The sequence below is a fragment of the Aotus nancymaae genome, unplaced genomic scaffold (assembly GCF_030222135.1).
Source record: "Aotus nancymaae isolate 86718 unplaced genomic scaffold, 86718_ANA_hifiasm-v0.15.2.pri h1tg000059l, whole genome shotgun sequence".
Taxonomy (NCBI): Eukaryota; Metazoa; Chordata; class Mammalia; order Primates; family Aotidae; genus Aotus; species Aotus nancymaae.
Window position 1 is genome coordinate 77999923 of NW_026988473.1, and position 18828 is coordinate 78018750.

An 18828-nucleotide genomic window follows, 5' to 3' on the forward strand; every position below is an offset into this window, starting at 1 on the left:
TTTACAGAAGTCTAGTTTACCACAACTTTTCAGGACTGTATATGTTTGTTGTAGAAGAGCTTATATTGGTAGAGAAGTACAAACTTCTCAAACCCGACTGCATTCAAATTGTCTGTGAAAGATGGTTCAAAATGTCATTTCTGGTCTACACTTGTGGTGAAGCCAGTGTCGCAGGCCTGACTTGGAAGTGATGTTTTTAACAAGCTCCGTTAATGTTTCTGACACACTGTAGGTTTGGGATTCTTTGTTAAAGTGGCAACACAGTCATGAAAATAATATGCAAAAAAAAAAAAGGAAATATGATGGAAGTGATGAGGAAGTGTGGTTTCATCAATTGTCTTGGTGTTCTGGTGTTTGGCAGGGAGTGTGCTGTTATTCCCCCAAGCTTTTATAAAAAATAACACAAAGAAAATGGTTCTGGATCCTTCTCTGCCTCATACATTCAGAGACATAAACTTTCCCAGGACCTTTCTGCTTTATCCACAAGTTAAGAACATTTCATTAAAACTCTCCTCATTTTAATCTAAGAAATTTGGTAGAAAAAAAGACCTAGAATTAGTTTGCATTATTGAGGGGTCTTTGGAGTGAAGAATGGTGTAGTCAGAAGAGCTTTTCTGTGGGAGGGGCTGTGTTGCCGGCTAGTTTTTAACTCTGGGCATTATGTAACCTCTGTGAGCTCAGAATCACTATCAATAAAATGAGAGTGAGTGTTGATAATCAAATATGATTTTTATAACATCCTGGCACTAATAGGCTCTCAATAAATGGCAGCTCTTTCTATTATTGGTTATACTCTTTGTTACTCAAGGGATGCTTAGTTTCTTGGAGATACTGGTTGCTTTAAATTATGTAATTCATTCATGAGCCCGTATCGATTTAGGAGCTGGGAGAGTGTCATTAGAAGCAATGTGCTTGCCTCTTGAGAGAGTCCCAGTCCCTGTGGGCTGCAGCCGTCTGACAGACATCCCAGTGTCACTCATCTGCAACAGTACACACTAGTAGGATCCAGAAAGCTGGAGGAATCCGTGGCAGACAGGAAGTATCTGAACTGCTCCTTTCTCTTAGTGGGGGTGAGAGTGGGAGCTTTGCAGAGCATAATTATGCAGGCATATTGTCATTTCATGTCTGGGGGTTGTTTTAAAGCTTTCTATCCTGTTTGTTTTCATTTGTTCAAAAAATATTAAGGCCTCTTAACATTTTTGAGTGAGAAAATATTTTTCGTTTACTGTCTGCAGTAAGTATTACATCCTGGTAATACTTTTTCACTCTCGGTGGGACCACAGTGTATGTCAGAGCCACACAAAAGAATACTTCTGCGATCCTGAGATACTTACTTCTAGATAGTTATACAGACAGGTTATGATGGAAGATATTTAAATGTCAGTAACTTAATTCAATATAGGGTTTATTAAAACTTATCTGAGGAAAAGAATCTCTGGAGTTCAGGTACTTTTAGTCTTTTTGTTTTAGATAAGTTAAGCAACAAATACATCAACATAAAATATATATTATAATGTTACTATATACAATTTGAGTCAAGATATTTAAGGACCTTTGGATTTTATGTTAAAGGCTACATTTTAAAAAATAGTTTCATAGAGAAAACCTTTTTATTATGGATACTGTCACTGCATTCTCACTGTAACTCTGTGTGAGAGGTGGAACTGGGAATATTCCTTTTTTTATTTATGGCAAGTGAGTCGGGAGGACTCCTGCCTCTGCCTGGCTGCCCAGACCTGTGGAGGAAGCCCAAGCAAGGCCCACAGTCCCGTGGGCTCAGGACCGGCCTGCGGGCGTTGAGGAGGAGGGGAGCACACCTGTCTCTCAAATGCGAGTTTGTGCTCAAGCTACAGAATCCCTGTGTGGTTGTTACTTCTAACGTTATGTATAAAGCCTTTCTGGTACTGGATCATAGCATGCTTGTAATTAACCTGTTTTGGAACTAGATGGCTTTCTCTTTTTTCCCCAATAGCTTTTACCTTGGTTTCCTGAGTAGTTTGAGAAGCCTTAGAAAAGGCAAACTTACCTTTGAGCTAAGTTCTGTAATAAGAACATGCTTATAACTAGTTATTTTAAAATATATCTTAATATATGTATTAAGCTAATGTATTTGTTGAGTCCCCATGATGTGTCAGAAACTCTTAGGTACGAGGAACGTATGCAGACAATTTATTGGTAAAATAAATATGTGTTGAATACTTGCTGTGATCTTATTTTTGCGAGTAACTGGAGATACAAAGGTGAGTAAGACACGGTCTCTCTTGTTATAAACTTATGAGTTAAAGGGGGAGAAGTGGGAAAGAAATGAAATACGTAGGCATTTTAATACACTGTGGCAAGACTACGCATAGAATGCTTGGGGAGCACTGACTGGCATACAGATATCGGGGGAAGGAGGGAAAGAGGACTCCCTGGAGGAAGTGGTGCTAGAATAGAGCTTCAAAAGACTTTCTCATAATTAGTATATATTTTAGCATTTAGTATGTGCCAAAGTAAAAGTTTCATAGATTTATGAGGCTAGAGAGGCCCTCCAGATGAAGAAACCATGGGGAAACTGCATGTATTTTTCACAGGTATTTGCACAAGCTTGGTGCCAAGGATAGCTACGGCAATGTACACGAGTTACTATAATTCCAGGCAGATACTGCTAAGTCATGTAGTACTTAAGATACAGACAAAATACTGCACTAGAATGAGAATCAGAACAATTACTTAAAAAAATAAGTCTATCAGAGATTCTTTTTTTTTTTTTTTAATTGCGTTTTGGGGTACATGTGAAAAACATGCAAGGTTGTTGCATAGGTGCACACGTGGCAGTGTGATTTGCTGCCTTCCTCCCCTTCACCTATATCTGGCATTTCTCCCCATGCTATCCCTCCCCAACTCCCCGCCCCCCCCGCTGCCCCACTCCCCCCAACAGACCCCAGTGTATAGTGCTCCCCTCCCTGTGTCCATGTGTTCTCATTGTTCAACACCCTCCTATGAGTGAGAACATGCGGTTTTTGATTTTGTGTTCTTGTGTCAGTTTGCTGAGAATGATGGTTTCCAGGTTCATCCATGTCCCTACAAAGGACGCAAACTCATCGTTTTTGATGGCTGCATAATATTCCGTGGTGTATATGTGCCACATTTTTTCCTGTCCAGTCTATCATCGATGGGCATTTGGGTTGGTTCCAGGTCTTTGCTATTGTAAACTGTGCTGCAATGAACATTCGTGTGCATGTGTCCTTATAGTAGAATGATTTATAATCCTTTGGATATATGCCCAGTAATGGGATTGCTGGGTCAAATGGAATTTCTATTTCTAGGTCCTTGAGGAATCACCACACTGTCTTCCACAATGGTTGAACTAATTTAACCTCCCACCAACAGTGTAAAAGTGTTCCTATTTCTCCACATCCTCTCCAACATCTGTTGTCTCCAGATTTTTTAATGATCGCCGTTCTAACTGGCGTGAGATGGTATCTCAATGTAGTTTTGATTTGCATTTCTCTAATGACCAGTGATGATGAGCATTTTTTCATATGCTTGTTGGCTTCATGTATGTCTTCTTTTGTAAAGTACCTGTTCATATCCTTCGCCCATTTTTGAATGGGCTTGTTTGTTTTTTTCTTGTAAATCTGTTTTAGCTCGTTGTAAATTCTGGATATCAGCCCTTTGTCAAACGGGTAGGCTGCAAAAATTTTTTCCCATTCTGTTGGTTGCCGATTCACTCTATTGACTGTTTCTTTTGCTGTGCAGAAGCTGTGGAGTTTGATTAGGTCCCATTTGTCTATTTTGGCTTTTGTTGCCAATGCTTTTGGTGTTTTGGTCATAAAGTCCTTGCCTACGCCTATGTCCTGAATGGTTTTCCCTAGGTTTCCTTCTAGGGTTTTTATGGTGTTAGGTCTTATGTTTAACTCTTTAATCCATCTGGAGTCAATTTTAGTGTAAGGTGTCAGGAAGGGGTCCAGTTTCTGCTTTCTGCATATGGCTAGCCAGTTTTCCCAACACCACTTATTGAACAGGGATTCCTTTCCCCATTGCTTGTTTCTATCAGGTTTGTCAAAGATCGGGTGGTTGTAGATATGTTGTGTTGCCTCCGACGCCTCTGTTCTGTTCCATTGGTCTATATCTCTGTTTTGGTACCAGTACCATGCTGTTTTGATTACTGTTGCCTTGTAGTATAGTTTGATGTCTGGTAGTGTGATGCCTCCTGCTTTGTTCTTTTTGCTTAGAATTGACTTGGCTATGCGGGCTCTCTTTTGGTTCCATATGAAGTTTAAGGTGGTTTTTTCCAGTTCTGTGAAGAAGGTCATTGGTAGCTTGATGGGGATAGTGTTGAATCTGTAAATTACTTTGGGCAGTATGGCCATTTTCACGATATTAATTCTTCCTAACCATGAACATGGAATGTTTCTCCATCTGTTTGTGTCCTCTCTTATTTCGTTGAGCAGTGGTTTGTAGTTCTCCTTGAAGAGGTCCTTTACATTCCTTGTTAGTTGTATTCCTATGTATTTTAATCTCTTTGTAGCAATTGTGAATGGCAGTTCATTCTTGATTTGACTCTCTTTAAGTCTATTATTGGTGTATAGCAATGCTTGTGATTTTTGCACATTGATTTTGTATCCTGAGTCTTTGCTGAAGTTGCTTATCAGTTTCAGGAGCTTTTGGGCTGAGACGATGGGGTCTTCTAGATATACAATCATGTCGTCTGCAAACAGAGACAATTTGACTTCCTCTTTCCCTAATTGAATACCCTTTATTTCTTTTTCTTGCCTGATTGCTCTGGCTAGAACTTCCAGTTCTATATTGAATAGGAGTGGTGAGAGAGGGCATCCTTGTCTAGTGCCCGATTTCAAAGGGAATGCTTCCAGTTTTTGCCCATTCAGTATGATATTGGCTGTCGGTTTGTCATAAATAGCTTTTATTATTTTGAGATACGTTCTGTCGATACCTAGTTTATTGAGAGTTTTTAGCATAAAGGGCTGCTGAATTTTGTCAAAGGCCTTCTCTGCATCAATTGAGATAATCATGTGGTTTTTGTCTTTGGTTCTGTTTATGTGGTGAATTACATTTATAGACTTGCGTATATTGAACCAGCCTCGCATCCCCGGGATGAATCCTACTTGATCATGGTGGATAAGCTTTTTGATGTGCTGTTGCAATCGGCTTGCCAATATTTTATTGAAGATTTTTGCATCTATGTTCATAATGGATATTGGCCTGTAGTTTTCTTTTCTTGTTGCGTCTCTGCCGGGTTTTGGTATTAGGATGATGTTGGTCTCAGAAAATGATTTGGGAAGGATTCCCTCTTTTTGGATTATTTGGAATAGTTTCAGTAGGAATGGTACCAGTTCCTCTTTTTATGTCTGGTAGAATTCGGCTGTGAACCCATCTGGACCTGGGCTTTTTTTGGGTGGTAGGCTCTTAATTGCTGCCTCGATTTCAGACCTTGTTATTGGTCTATTCAGGGTTTCGACTTCTTCCTGGTTTAGGCTTGGGAGGAGGCAACTGTCCAGGAATTTATCCATTTCTTTCAGGTTTTCTAGTTTATGTGCATAGAGTTGTTTGTAATAATCTCTGATGATGGTTTGAATTTCTGTGGCATCTGTGGTGATATCCCCTTTATCATTTTTTATTGCATCTATTTGGTTATTCTCTCTTTTCTTTTTTATTAATCTGGCTAGTGGTCTGTCTATTTTGTTGATCTTTTCAAAAAACCAGCTCCTGGATTTATTGATTTTTTGAAGGGTTTTTCGTGTCTCTATCTCCTTCAATTCTGCTCTGATCTTAGTTATTTCTTGTCTTCTGCTAGGTTTTGAGTTTTTTTGATCTTACTCCTCTAGCTCTTTCAATTTTGATGATAGGGTGTCAATTTTAGATCTCTCCTTTCTTCTCATGTGTGCACTTATTGCTATATATTTTCCCCTAGAGACTGCTTTAAATGTGTCTCAGAGATTCTGGTATGTGGTGTCTTCGTTCTCATTGGTTTCGAAGAACATCTTTATTTCTGCCTTCATTTCATTGTTTATCCAGTGAACATTCAGGAGAAAGTTGTTCATTTTCCATGAGGCTGTGCGGTTCTGGGTTGGCGTCTGAATTCTGAGTTCTAACTTGATTGCACTGTGGTCTGAGAGACTGTTTGTTATGGTTTCCGTTCTTTTGCATTTGCTGAGGAGTGATTTAGTTCCAATTATGTGGTCAATTTTAGAGTAGGTGTGATGTGGTGCTGAGAAGAATGTATATTCTGTGGATTTGGGGTGGAGAGTTCTGTAAATGTCTATTAGGTTTGCTTGTTCCAGGTCTGAGTTCAAGTCCTGGATATCCTTGTTAATTTTCTGTCTCGTTGATCTGTCTAATATTGACAATGGGGTGTTAAAGTCTCCCACTATTATTGTGTGGGAGTCTAAGTCTCTTTGTAAGTCTTTAAGAACTTGCCTTATGTATCTGGGTGCTCCTGTATTGGGTGCATATATATTTAGGATCGTTAGCTCTTCTTGTTGCGTTGATTCTTTTACCGTTATGTAATGTCCTTCTTTGTCTCTTTTGATCTTTGTTGCTTTAAAGTCTATTTTATCAGAGATGAGAATTGCAACTCCTGCTTTTTTTTGCTCTCCATTTGCTTGGTAAATCTTCCTCCATCCCTTTATATTGAGCCTTTGTGTATCCTTGCATGTGAGGTGGGTTTCCTGGATACAGCACACTGATGGTTTTTGGCTTTTTATCCATTTTGCCAGTCTGTGTCTTTTGATTGGGGTACTTAGTCCATTTACATTTAGGGTTAATATTGTTAAGTGTGAATTTGATCCTGTCATTTGGATGCTAGCTGGCTGTTTTTCCCATTGGTTGCTGCAGATTCTTCATTGTGTTGATGCTCTTTACCATTTGGTGTGTTTTTGGAGTGACTGGTACTGGTTGTTCTTTTCTATGTGTAGTGTCTCCTTCAGGAGCTCTTGTAAAGCTGGTCTGGTGGTGATAAAATCTCTGAGTACTTGCTTGTTCTCAAAGAATTTTATTTTTCCTTCACTTATGAAGCTTAGTTTGGCTGGATATGAAATTCTGGGTTGAAAGTTCTTTTCTTTAAGGATGTTGAATATCGGCCCCCACTCTCTTCTGGCCTGTAGGGTTTCTGCTGAGAGATCTGCTGTGAGTCTGATAGGTTTCCCTTTATGGGTAACCCGACCTTTCTCTCTGGCTGCCCTTAGCATTTTCTCCTTCATTTCGACCCTGGTGAATCTGATGATTATATGCCTTGGGATTGCTTTTCTAGAGGAATATCTTTGTGGTGTTCTCTGTATTTCCTGGACTTGAATATTGGCCTGCCTTGCTAGGTTGGGGAAGTTTTCCTGGATAATATCCTGAAGAGTATTTTCCAGCTTGGATTCATTCTGTTCTTCACATTCAGGTACACCTATCAAACCTAGATTAGGTCTTTTCACATAGTCCCATAATTCTTGTTGACTTTGTTCATTCCTTTTTACCCTGTTTTCTCTAATCTTGCCTTCTCGTTTTATTTCATTGAGTTGATCTTCGACCTCTGATATCCTTTCTTCTGCTTGGTCAATTCGGCTGTTGAAACTTGTGCATGCTTCACGAAGTTCTCATGTTGTGTTTCTCAGCTCCATCAATTCACTCATATTCCTCTCTAAGTTGTGCATTCTTGTTAGCATTTCGTCAAGTCTTTTTTCAAGGTTCTTGGTTTCTTTGCATTGGGTTAGAACATGTTCTTTTAGTTCACGGAAGTTTCTTATTATCCATTTTCTGAAAGCTCATTCTGTCATTTCATCACACTCATTCTCCGTCCAGTCTTGTTCCCGTGCTGGTGAGGAGTTATGCTCCCTTGTAGGGGGAGAGGTGTTCTGGTTTCGGGTGTTTTCATCCTTTTTGCGCTGGTTTCTTCCCATCTTTGTGGATTTATCCACCTATCGACTTTGTAGTTGCTGTCTTTCTGATTTTGGTAATTTTTAGTCTGCAGCAGCTGAACTCCTAAACCCCCTTTTCTTCCCCCCAGGTTTTCTGTCCCAGGGAGTTAGGGCTTTATGATTTCCCGCTGTCTTACTATCGTTTTCCCTGCCCACAAGGTGGTAGCCTAGTGACACTCAGCCTGGTGAGGCTTCGCTGAACTGCTGTGGGCTCCGCCCAGCTTCCTTGTGAACTTCCCTGCAGTCCTGTTTATATGGGTGTAGTTAGAACTGCTTCCGCTATGTTGGCCCGCCCCTGTAGTGACGGAGTCTCTGTAGTGGCGGGTTACCTTGGTTACGGCAAATTGCCCTGGGAACTGCAGGGTGTTTCCCGGTGGTGGACGCCCCTCCCCCACCGTGCTGGACCGTCCCGGGTTCAGCCGTGCTTCCCGTGGCGCCCTCTTTGCCCGGGAATCTCTTGGCTTGACTCCCTGCCTCAGCTCCCCTTGCTGGCCCAGAGGGGACCCAGTCTTGTTTACTCTGCACAAGGGGCCGCTGCCCCCTGCCCCAGGTGTTGGCAGAGCGGCTGCGCCGGTCCAACCAGCGGCGCTGGCAACCCGTGGAGCTCCTCCGTCTGTGAATCTCCTGGTCTGTGGGCAGTAAAAATCTGCTGCCCTGTGAGCCGCTGCGTCAGCCGAAGCAGCGGCTCTGAGATTCGTGGTGCGCCCTTGCCCAGGAATCTCCTGGCTTGACTTCCTGCTTCAGCTCCCCTTGCTAGCTCAGAGGGGACTCAGTCTCTCTCACTCTGCTCAAGGAGCCGCTGCCCCCCACCCGAGGGCGTAGGCCGAGCGGCCGCGCCGGTCAGATCAGCGGCGCTGGTGACCCGTGGGGCTCCTCCTGCTGTGAATCTCCTGGTCTGTGGGCAGTAAAAATCCGTCTGGAAATGCGGCGTCTACTCACCCTCTGTGCCTTCTCTCGGAACTGCAATCCCGACTTCCTCCTAATCGGCCGTCTTGGATCGACTCCCTCAGAGATTCTTGAGTGTAAGAAGCACAAAGTGACATCGGCGAACTTAAGCAAAAGAGAAATTTATTGGAAATATGTTGGGCAGCTCACAAATTAATTGAAAGGCTCAGAAAATGGGCAGGAATCTAGGCAAATAGACACTGGGAACCCAGCCAGAGATAAGCTACTCGTCTTGTTGGGATGAGGTCACCACAGAGACTGCTGCTGCTCCTGGTCTCCAGGGGATGGTGCTATCGCGGGTAGTTTATCAACACTTTTTCATCGTTGCATCATTTCCTCAAGATTCAGTACACATCCAGTTGACTGAGCCTATGTCTTTCTAACTGCTGGACACGGAGGGGACCCTTTGGCTTCTGTAATGGAAGGTAGTTAGAACCTGCCCCTAGACTTAGACAGGTGACTGATTATCAGGGAGGCAGTATGGGAGGTAATAGTTTGAAGTTGAACTACGAATTCTCTAATTTATTTTCCAGCTTTAATGTGTTAGGAAAATAATATACTAATGCTTTTAACCCCCTCCTCCCTCCAGTAAATACTGGATTCTGCGTCTACAGATACAGCTTCATCATTCTCCTTATCCAATGCCGAGCTACACTGAGCTCTATTCCTTAAAGAGACTGCGGTTTCATAACCCAGTCCTGTGCTTTTGCTTTTCCCATGTTGGGCCGATCTTCCCTCACTACCACCTTCTCCACACCCCACAGTGGATTAACATCCTCCTCATTTTTCCTCTGGTTCAGTTTCAGCCCATGTGTCTCTTTCTTCTTGTCACTGAAGCCCTGTGTCCCTTCTGTCAGTCAACAGGGAGCAGTGATTACTCATGGACCTCCAAAGCAGTATGTTCCTTTAATAGAACACTTACTTTGTAATGAAAATGGGTAGTTGTGTACACGTTGGTCTCTGGAACCAAATCATAAAATCCTAAGGCCAAGGACAGTCTTACTCATTTCTTGGTATTTATAGCTGCAATCACAGTGTCCTCTTGAGCTCAATTGTTACTTTAAAGGTTAAGCATGTATTCTGCATTTCGGTTTATATTGACCATATCTCAAAGATATTTTTAAGCAAGCATTACAAAGGGAAACATCAGACAAGTTTACTGAACACACATTCCACTTTGAGTGAGTTAAATAGGTGTTGCGGTCTTGATTTCACTCGTTTTCTGGAACACGTAGATTGGTCCAGGGTTGAGAATTCAAGTTTGATGCCCATTCAAAAGACCTGCCTGTAGGGTTTGGGAATCTTGTTAACCCCACCCCTCAGCAGCTGACTCCAAACCTTGGGATTCAGGTAATGGTTGTTTGGGGGAAAGAGAGTGAGAAAGCATTTTCCAGGGAGTGTTTTTGACCAGCTTTTGGTTTAGTGGTGGAACTTACTGTTTTCTTTTTATTTATTTTTTATTTTTTGAGGTGGAGTCTCGCTCTGTCACCCAGGCTGGAGTGCAGTGGTGCAATCGTGGCTCACTACAACCTCTGCCTCCTGGGTTCAAGTGATTCTCCTGCCTCAGCCTCCCAAGTAGTTGGGATTATAGGTGCCTGTCGTCACACCCAGCTAATTTTTCTATTTTTAGAAAAGACAGGATTTCATCATGTTGGCCAGGCTGGTCTCAAGCTCCTGGCCTCAAGTAATCTGCCTGCCTAGGCCTCCCAAAGTGCTGGGATTACAGGCATGAGCCACCGCACCTGGCACTGTTACATTTTTAAAAACATGTGTTGCATGCAGGTATTTGGAGGAGGCACTGCCGCCTGTCAGTGCTGCCTTTAGGATTGTGAATCAGCTAATCCAGATGAGCTGCCTTGATTTCACATGAGGACTCCTAAACAGGCTGGCCCTTATTTTTCAGGTACTGGTCATAGGTTCTCCAGCCCTTTTTAAAACATTGTTTCCAGAGTATCCTTCTCCCTGAGCAGAGTACCTAAAAAAACCTCGAGTTCTGCCAGAATCAGAAGGCTTCATGGCTTGCATTTAACTTTGAGGCCGCTGGCACACTCAGCAAATTCCTTAGTTCTTTGAAAGGTAAGGTAGAAGCCACAGAATTGTTTGTTGCTGTGGTTAAAGTCTCTGTTATAAAGTTACAGGAGGTTATTGTAATCTAGACACTGAAATTGTTTTTAAATCATTAGGAGGTTTTGGATTACATGTAGCTGGCAGAAAGCTTTGCACGTTGGTGACAACACTTGGGAGTTGTTTTGCAGTTAGTGGTCTCTTTGAGGAATGGGTCGCTGGCCTGTCGAGTTCAAAGCACTAGTATTTGCTGCCTAGGGAAGAGTAAGAAACTGAAGGGTACAAGGAATTATCTGCAGCTCTTAGAGACTAGCTTTGGAAGGATCGTTGACTTTTCTTTAAACTCTTACGGGGTACTGGCCCCATCCCAGAGAATAAAGCCATGTTCTTTCCATCAGTCAGCAAATAGTAAGAAGTATGTGTCTTACATGCTACTTGCTTGCAGAAATTAGCAAGTACACAGCACACTGTCTGTCTTCAAAGGGCTAATGACTTTACCAGGGCCATAACACCAGCCTATTAAATGACTACTGCAAAATACTAGGCAGGTGACATTTAAGTACCAAGTTTTGTGTGCCTCAAATCATAACTGTGGTGACAGTTGAGGGAAGGGAGACCAGTTGGGGGGTGACGGGTTGTTGACGGGCATTCTGGAGGAGGTAAACTGAAGAGCTGCATTTACTGAGATGAGCTTTAAAGTAGTTAGGGGTGCATGTGAAGCCAGAAGATGGCACTTGGAGAATGAGGATGACATGTTCACAGGATGCTGGGATGCTGAGGGGACCAGCAAGACTGTGCACAGCTAGAGGGGGGCCCTGTTTATAGACAGCCTTGAAAACCACCCAAAATTCCACTCTGAAGTTACAGCCGAAATCATTATGTGTAAGGGACTGGGATGCCGGAAGTGGAATTTAAGGACAAATGATTTCCCAGTTGTGTGTATTGTGTCATAGTGGAGTGACAGTTTCATGTCCTCCAGGGTTTAAACTTCATGGAGACTTTCAGCCTGTCGTATTATTGGCCGGTGGACAGATTCAGGAACTCACCCTCGGGAATTAATAGTTCCACTGGCAGGTGAAGGAGAGGAGTGGCTCACCACGGCTTTTGTTGCTCCTCTTGCCTCCCTGAGACAACTCACTTCATTTACTTTAATTCATTTTTTTCCTTCAACAATGAAGTCCTTGTTATTGCTTCTCTTGAGTAGGGAAGACAGTCTTGTTCAGAGTCACATTACCTAAAGGCCTCTGGACAGTTACAAAGAAAGTAATGCATAAAACCATATGGGAAGGAAGTTTTCAGTGCTTCAGAAAAGCAAGCCCAAAAGCAGTCACGCTTAGAGAGAGAGAAGCAAAGGAGTTTTCATGTTGACAAAATGACAGGCAGATTTTGTTAAGAAAAAGGAATCATTCTTGGTAAAATGGGTGTGAGGCAACATAAGGCAGAAATGTTGCACCGTTAAACTAAAATGTTAGAATTGCACCCTTTGTCGAGTGCAGCAAAGACAGATCTCTGGGTTTCCTTCAGGGTCGCGGCCCTAGGAGCTGCACGTGCTCCTCCCCAGTGGGAGACCCCAGAGAGCTGAGTCCTTTACTCAGACCTTAGCTTACTTTCTATTGCTTTTGCCACTTCCTCTATGCAGACTAAAGCTGTATGAGTGGTGATTCTTAGATAAGGTTCCTAAAAGATGCCTACAAAGTCCAGAAGGGCTTATATGGGAATAGTATTTATGAAGCCCCTACAGGCAGCTACACTGTCCATAGAGCACACTCTAGAGCCAGCGGGGTCCTTGGCAGGCTGTGGGGCTCCCCTAAAAACTGGCACGGTTGCTCAGCCCCTGGGACTGAGCCAGTCTGTACCGGGGCTTTCTGGGTGTAGTGATATCTGGGAGGCTTCTGTGGTTTCTCACAGCTCTCACTCCTGGTTATGAACTTTTGACATAGAAAACAGCAGTCCCTCTCATGCCATAGGTTTCTTTCCAATTCCTCATTTCAGATATCCTTGACCTTGTTGCTTAGACCATGTGCCCTGCATTTTGCCTAAGAAAGTAAAATGTGGCACATTTATACCAAGGAATAATATGCAATCATGAAAAAGGATGATTTCATGTCATTTGCAACGACATGGAGGAAGCTGGAAACCATCATTGTCAGCAGACTGACACAGGAACAGAAAACCAAACACCACATGTTCTCACTCATAAGTGGGAGTTGAACAATGAGAAAATACGGACACAGTGAGGAGAACATCACACAACAGAGCCTGTTGGGAGGTTGGGGGCTAGGGGAGGGATAGCATTAGGAGAAATACCTAATATAGACGACAGTTCGATGGGTATAGCAAGCCACCATGGCATGTGTAACAAACCTGCACGTTCTGCACATGTACCCCAGAACTTAAAGTATCATTTAAAAAAGAAAAAAGAAAGTAGACTCAGTTTATGCTGCAGGAATTCCCAGTAAAGACAGTGAACTAAAATGGGCAAGGAAGGTGTAGGTACCTGTAGGATGGAACTGTGAGCTCTGTCAGATTTTTGCTGTGTGGCCCTGGAATCTGAGGTGGACTCTGTGACACACATTATCGCCACTTTTCCTTGTCTTTCAAGTGAGAAAACTAGCAGTTAAAGTGACTCCTTCAGGCTGTGTCAGTGATGGGCTAGCGTGGCCGGTTGTCTCTTGGCTTTAGTGGAGTGTTTGGTACCTGGGCACGTCCGTCTGCTGGGTCTGTCGTCATCTGCTCGGCTCTCCAGCCTTTCTTCAGCACTGAGGAGCGGTTGGCAGCAGTGGGAGTGTAACTCAGTGAGCGTGTGGGACCCTGGGTGTGAGTTAAGACGAAGTCCTAAGTGATCTTTGGCATGTGTTAACAGTTAGGCATCCCGTCCTTCACTGTGAATGCAGGTGTGTGTGGGGGTGTGTGTGAAATGCTTTAGTTCCTTCACAACGTTGAGGGAACAATACTGCAGGGTGAAGGCGTATCTTTGGTGTCCTCTGTGCTCTGGCTTCGCTTCAAGGACTGCCCTCTTTGTAGTGTTCTGTGGTCTGGAGTTGTTGAACCGCCTCTCAGTTAGCTGGTCATGAGATAAGGTGTGGAAGAGTAATTCATACCAACGTTGTATGGACTGTGAATGGCTTAGTGCTGGGGCCCGTACTGAGCTCCGCATCGAAAGTACACACACACACACACACACACACACACCCCACACACACTTTTCCTTAAATGCATATTCACATATATATGTATACACACACATATGTGTTTTAGTTGGATCTCAGTTTTATTGCCAGTTTACTCTGTCTTTAACAGTCTTAGTCATGGTCATGTGACTAGATAGCATCACCCAAAGTTGTCATATGCTGGCACGTAGCATTCCTGACTCCGGGTCTATTTTAAGAAAACACCATACTTTCTTTGATGGAAGCATATGGGCTCTCAACTTCTGTCTTACTCTGACTTGGTAGGGGGATGGGATGAAGCCACAGAAAGGTGTTTTGTGGTTTGGTTTTTTATCGTTGTTGTTCTCCCTCTTGCTTGGAGCTTCCCAAGTTTCGCCGCACATTGGATTCATTGGAAGAACTTTATAAAATACAGGTGTCTGGGCTCTATCTTCAGAGATTCTGATTGAGTAGGCCTGGGAGGCCTGGGTGCAGAGATTGAAAGAGTTTCTCAGGTGATTTTAATGTGCAGCCAGAATTGTACCTTGTACCTCTTTCATTGTCCACCTGCCTGAAAGGAAGCCAGGTCAGGACTTGCCTTTGTGCCCGTGACTCCTCATTTTAGCCCTAGACTTCTAGATTCACCGATAATGCCCAGAAAGGGGCTGGGTTTCTTTTCAGGTTAGTCTTTGCAGGTTGGCCAAGAGGAGAAGGTGGACAGACACTGTTCTGCCCTGGAACTGTAATTTGAGACTGATCTTCAGATCGTGTCATTTGTACTCGGTTTATGTTCATCTTTAAGGCTCGGTGTTACAACTGCAGTATTTATTTTAGATTTATAAGGTAAATATTCTTATCAGAATCCTTTTTCTTTCTAGTCCAAATGTGCCTGTGATACATGTGAGCACACATGCATATACTGCTTCACATGTTGAAGTAAAGAAACTCAGGAAGAAGATGAAGCCATTCCCATCTCACGGCCTTTTGGTATCAATAATTAGTCACTTACTACTAGCTTTGGCCTTCTGGAAGATGGGTAGATAACAAACCTAGTGAGAAATTTCAAATTACCAGTTTGAAGCCATTGCTGAAAAACAGAATTTTTCTTTTAATGGAATTGTCTTTTGGGCAAAGATGTTGATTTTTTTTTAAAAGTACTATGATTCTTTCCCCAGAGTAAAATAAGTTACTTTTGCCGAAAAGAGCCTTACACTTCGCGCCCACACAGAGGAATCAGTGCAGAGAGAGGAAACAGCCTGGGCTCGCCCTGCGGAGTGTTCCCACGGTGGTTGTGTGTGCAGTATCAGTGTTACTGTAGTACTATCTCATGCTAAGTGACTGAGGGACTGAATACACTGTCGTGTTCAATTGGAACAGGAAGCACACTCCAGTTTGTATGAAGCAGATAAACCGGAGCTGAAAGGCGGGTGCTTGGCAGAAGACCAGACCCAGTACTCCCAGCTCCCTGCTGTAACATGAGACTCCAGAAGCCTTTGACTGGGGCAGAGAGCACGTTCTCTTGCTAACACATGGTGTGGCAGAATGACCTCTCCTCTCTGTATCTTTTATATATTTTGAGAGACAGCTGCTCTTCCCATTTTAGCTTTCCTTCACTGGCCTCCCCGCTTCCCTTCTTTCTGTCCCCAGCCTTGACCATTCAGAACTTCGTGACACATTCAGTCCCGAAGACTTGACTTCTGCTGGTGCTGCTGCTGCCCTTGGAACCGGGTTGTGTGAGAGCATTAGAGCATTTGTGCCTTTGCTCAGCGTGTCTTGAGGACTGTTACATTGACCTCACGGGTCATTTTGGTGGGTGGCTGGACTTGTGATAATTCTGAATAGTAACTTTGGAATTTTCTGAATCAGAAAAACATAGCTCCCTCTGCAAGTTGAAATGCTGTGGGAGAATGCCTGCCTGGTGGGTTCTCATGAGTCACGCAGGAGGAAGGAGGACTTGATTGGCACTCATATTCACTTCACTTTCTTTCCCCCAGGTCCCCCTCCTGCTTGTTATAGCCCCGGTAGTCCTGTCCAGGTTCTACAAGACTCCAACTACTTTTCTCCAGACTTTCAGCTCTATTCTGGGAGGCATGAAACACCTGCTTTGACGGTGGAGGCAACCAGTATCATCAAGGAAAAAGTTGGTAAGTCCTTTTACCGGCACTTGCGTTGGAAAGCAAAATGATCTTACATTTCTCATCTTTAGCTCTTTTGCATAATTCAGATGTTTATTCTCTAATCTTGTTTTAAAAATCATCGTATTGGATTATTGATTGTCTGTTGGTAGATGCCTTATTTTTAATCATGTTTTGGTATGGTGTTAATAGACTGTTTTACTCTGATATGACTTTCTCTGAGAGCATCATACCTAAATACGTAGGAACCTCAGAATTATACTACTTACTTCCAGTTTTTCTCTGATTCCTAAATACTTTTTCCTACCCTTTCGCATAATCTCATTTTCTTCCTTCTCTGCTTTCATTTTTATCGCTTTTTGCAAATAATTTAGAAGTTAAAAGAAGTAATTCAAAACTACAGCAAGGAAGGAGCTTTTCCTTTGTAAAAACTTCCTGTCAATTTCTGAGGGCTTTTTGGTTAAACTGTGAGGAAGTCTTTAAACCACTTTAGGGAAGGATGTCATGGTTCTTGCTAAACGTGCTTGTAACTCACCTCTCTCTGACTTCAGTGAAAGGGGAATTCAATAGTTTTCATGCTTCAGATCTATTCCCGTATTATTCATCCAAATACAGCATTTTTCTTTGGAAATATATTTTGATTTGAATTTTTATTCATTTTATTTAAAAATTTTATTCTTATTTGAATGTGCTTTTTCCATTAAGCCTTTCAGATCAATTACCCTGAGGGTAGGACTGTGCCCTCTTTTCCTTGTAACCCTAGCACGTGTCCCAATGCCTGAACCGTAACACGTTTTTAGTAAACATGGTAGAGTGAAAGAGCAACCAGTCCAACCCGCGTGGATCCATCTTTCCTTGGGTAGTTAATGGCTTATTACAAATATTTGGCAATTCATCTTGTGTGGAGTTTAATAGTTTGTTTTTATTGTTTAAAGTTTTTTACTGTCGAACCTTGGGTTTCTACCTCAGTTACAGTATTGATTCTCTGAAGGTAAGGGATAAGTTTTGGTTTATTTCAAGTATAATCCTATGAGGCAGATATGAAAGTCTCTCCATTTTTCAGAGGTGAGAGGTTCAGAGAAGCCACAAAGGTGAGAGTTTGGGGATAAGGGTGAGAGGGAGAGCCTTATGATCAAAGCTGAGCTTCAGGAATCAGTCTGTAAACTCCGTTTGTTTCCTCTCTAATCATGTCCCAAATGCCTTCTGCATATCAGAGCAGGGTTCAAGGCACTGGGGAGGCAACACGTGATTATAACAGATGGTGCTCTCTGCTCTATCTGGTAGAGGACGACAGGTCATAATATCATATGGATTGAGAGCAAGAGATACTGAGAGGCCGTTCAGGATGTCTAAATGGCTGGTAAGGAGAGTTGGAACCCGGAGAGTGGCTGAGGGCACAGAAGAATGGACTGGATAGAGGAGCTTGTTAGTGTAGAAACTAGGGCTTGGTTGTGATTTTTAACTGTCATAAATGTGAAATTTCTTAATGAAAATTAGGGGATCAGCACGGAGTTACAGTATTTTGCTACTGCAAGGACAGTAACAATGTCATCTGCTGTCACCTTTTTTCATATTTAATGCCAAAAAAGTAAGAGGGATGTGATCCTTGACAGTTTTTGCCCCAAAAAGGACAGTTTTAAACCTTCTATTGCATATATCTATTTATATACACATATAGATGTATTAATACATGTGTATTTATATATCTTGTATAAAAGCATGTCATACCACCTTCATTTTTTTTCTCATTTCATTGTGGACTGAGAAGAACTAGCTTGACAGTTGATTAAATGTGGAGAGCAAAGAATAGAAAGGTCAAAAGTGAATATGACATTTCTATCTGGATGACTCACATTTGAGAATGTCATTTATAGGAAAAAAAGACGAATTTGCGGAATAAAGACTGTTTTGGTAAAATAATGTTCTGTATGTATATATTAAAACATAGAGCCATCATTACATGCATTTGTAGGAGTCAAGGCTGCCTAGAGATGATCTAGTCCAGCTCTCGGTTTACAGAGGAGGATATTGAGGCTCAGGGAGGGAAAAGAGTTTGTTTAAGGTCATGCCAGCAGTTAATAGTAGCATTTTTACTTTCGTAATGCTATAATAATATTCTTAATGCACTACTTAATAGTCCTGTTGTGAAATGGGCTAAATATTATATTTCATGGAGCTCATGTAGGTATTCTTTTATTGGTTAAATACATTTAACCAATGTAATAGGGGCCCTGTTACATCCAGGCATTTGGGTTTGTTCTAGGGAGACCCAGATGAGACGACATCATCTTTGCCTTTAAGGAGTTTAGAGTCTTGTATAAATAAGTAATTGCCATCTACTGTGAGAATTGCTGCACTGGATATATATATAAATGGAGTGGGGACATTAGAGAAAGAGGCTCAAGCCTGCAGGGCTGCAGCAGGAAAGGTTTTACCCAGAAGGTAGCTTTGGAGCGATCACTTGTCTAAGAATTTTCCCCAGAGACATGGTGAGATGCATCTTTCTAGGCAGAGAGAAAAAGGCAAACAAGGTCCAGAGGCTGGAGAGAGCTAGCATGCCTTAGAAAGTATATGTACATGGGTATTTACGGAGCTTAAATTCCAAAGGGTTGCCAGTGGGAGGTGGGAGCA

General features: G+C 42.5%; 1 protein-coding gene across 3 annotated transcripts in view; it reads left to right on the forward strand.

The window, feature by feature from the left end:
• The window catches only part of AMOTL1 (angiomotin like 1), a 126077-nt gene that overhangs the window by 39295 nt on the left and 67954 nt on the right, over positions 1-18828 (forward strand). For all 3 annotated transcript variants that reach the window (XM_021665635.2, XM_012444847.3, XM_064365434.1), the window contains exon 2: positions 16057-16206. Coding sequence is in view for 1 of the 3 variants with exons in the window: in XM_012444847.3 (XP_012300270.2) it covers positions 16057-16206 (150 nt within the window). In the remaining 2 variants the exon portion in view is untranslated. The remainder of the gene's footprint in view (positions 1-16056; positions 16207-18828) is intronic.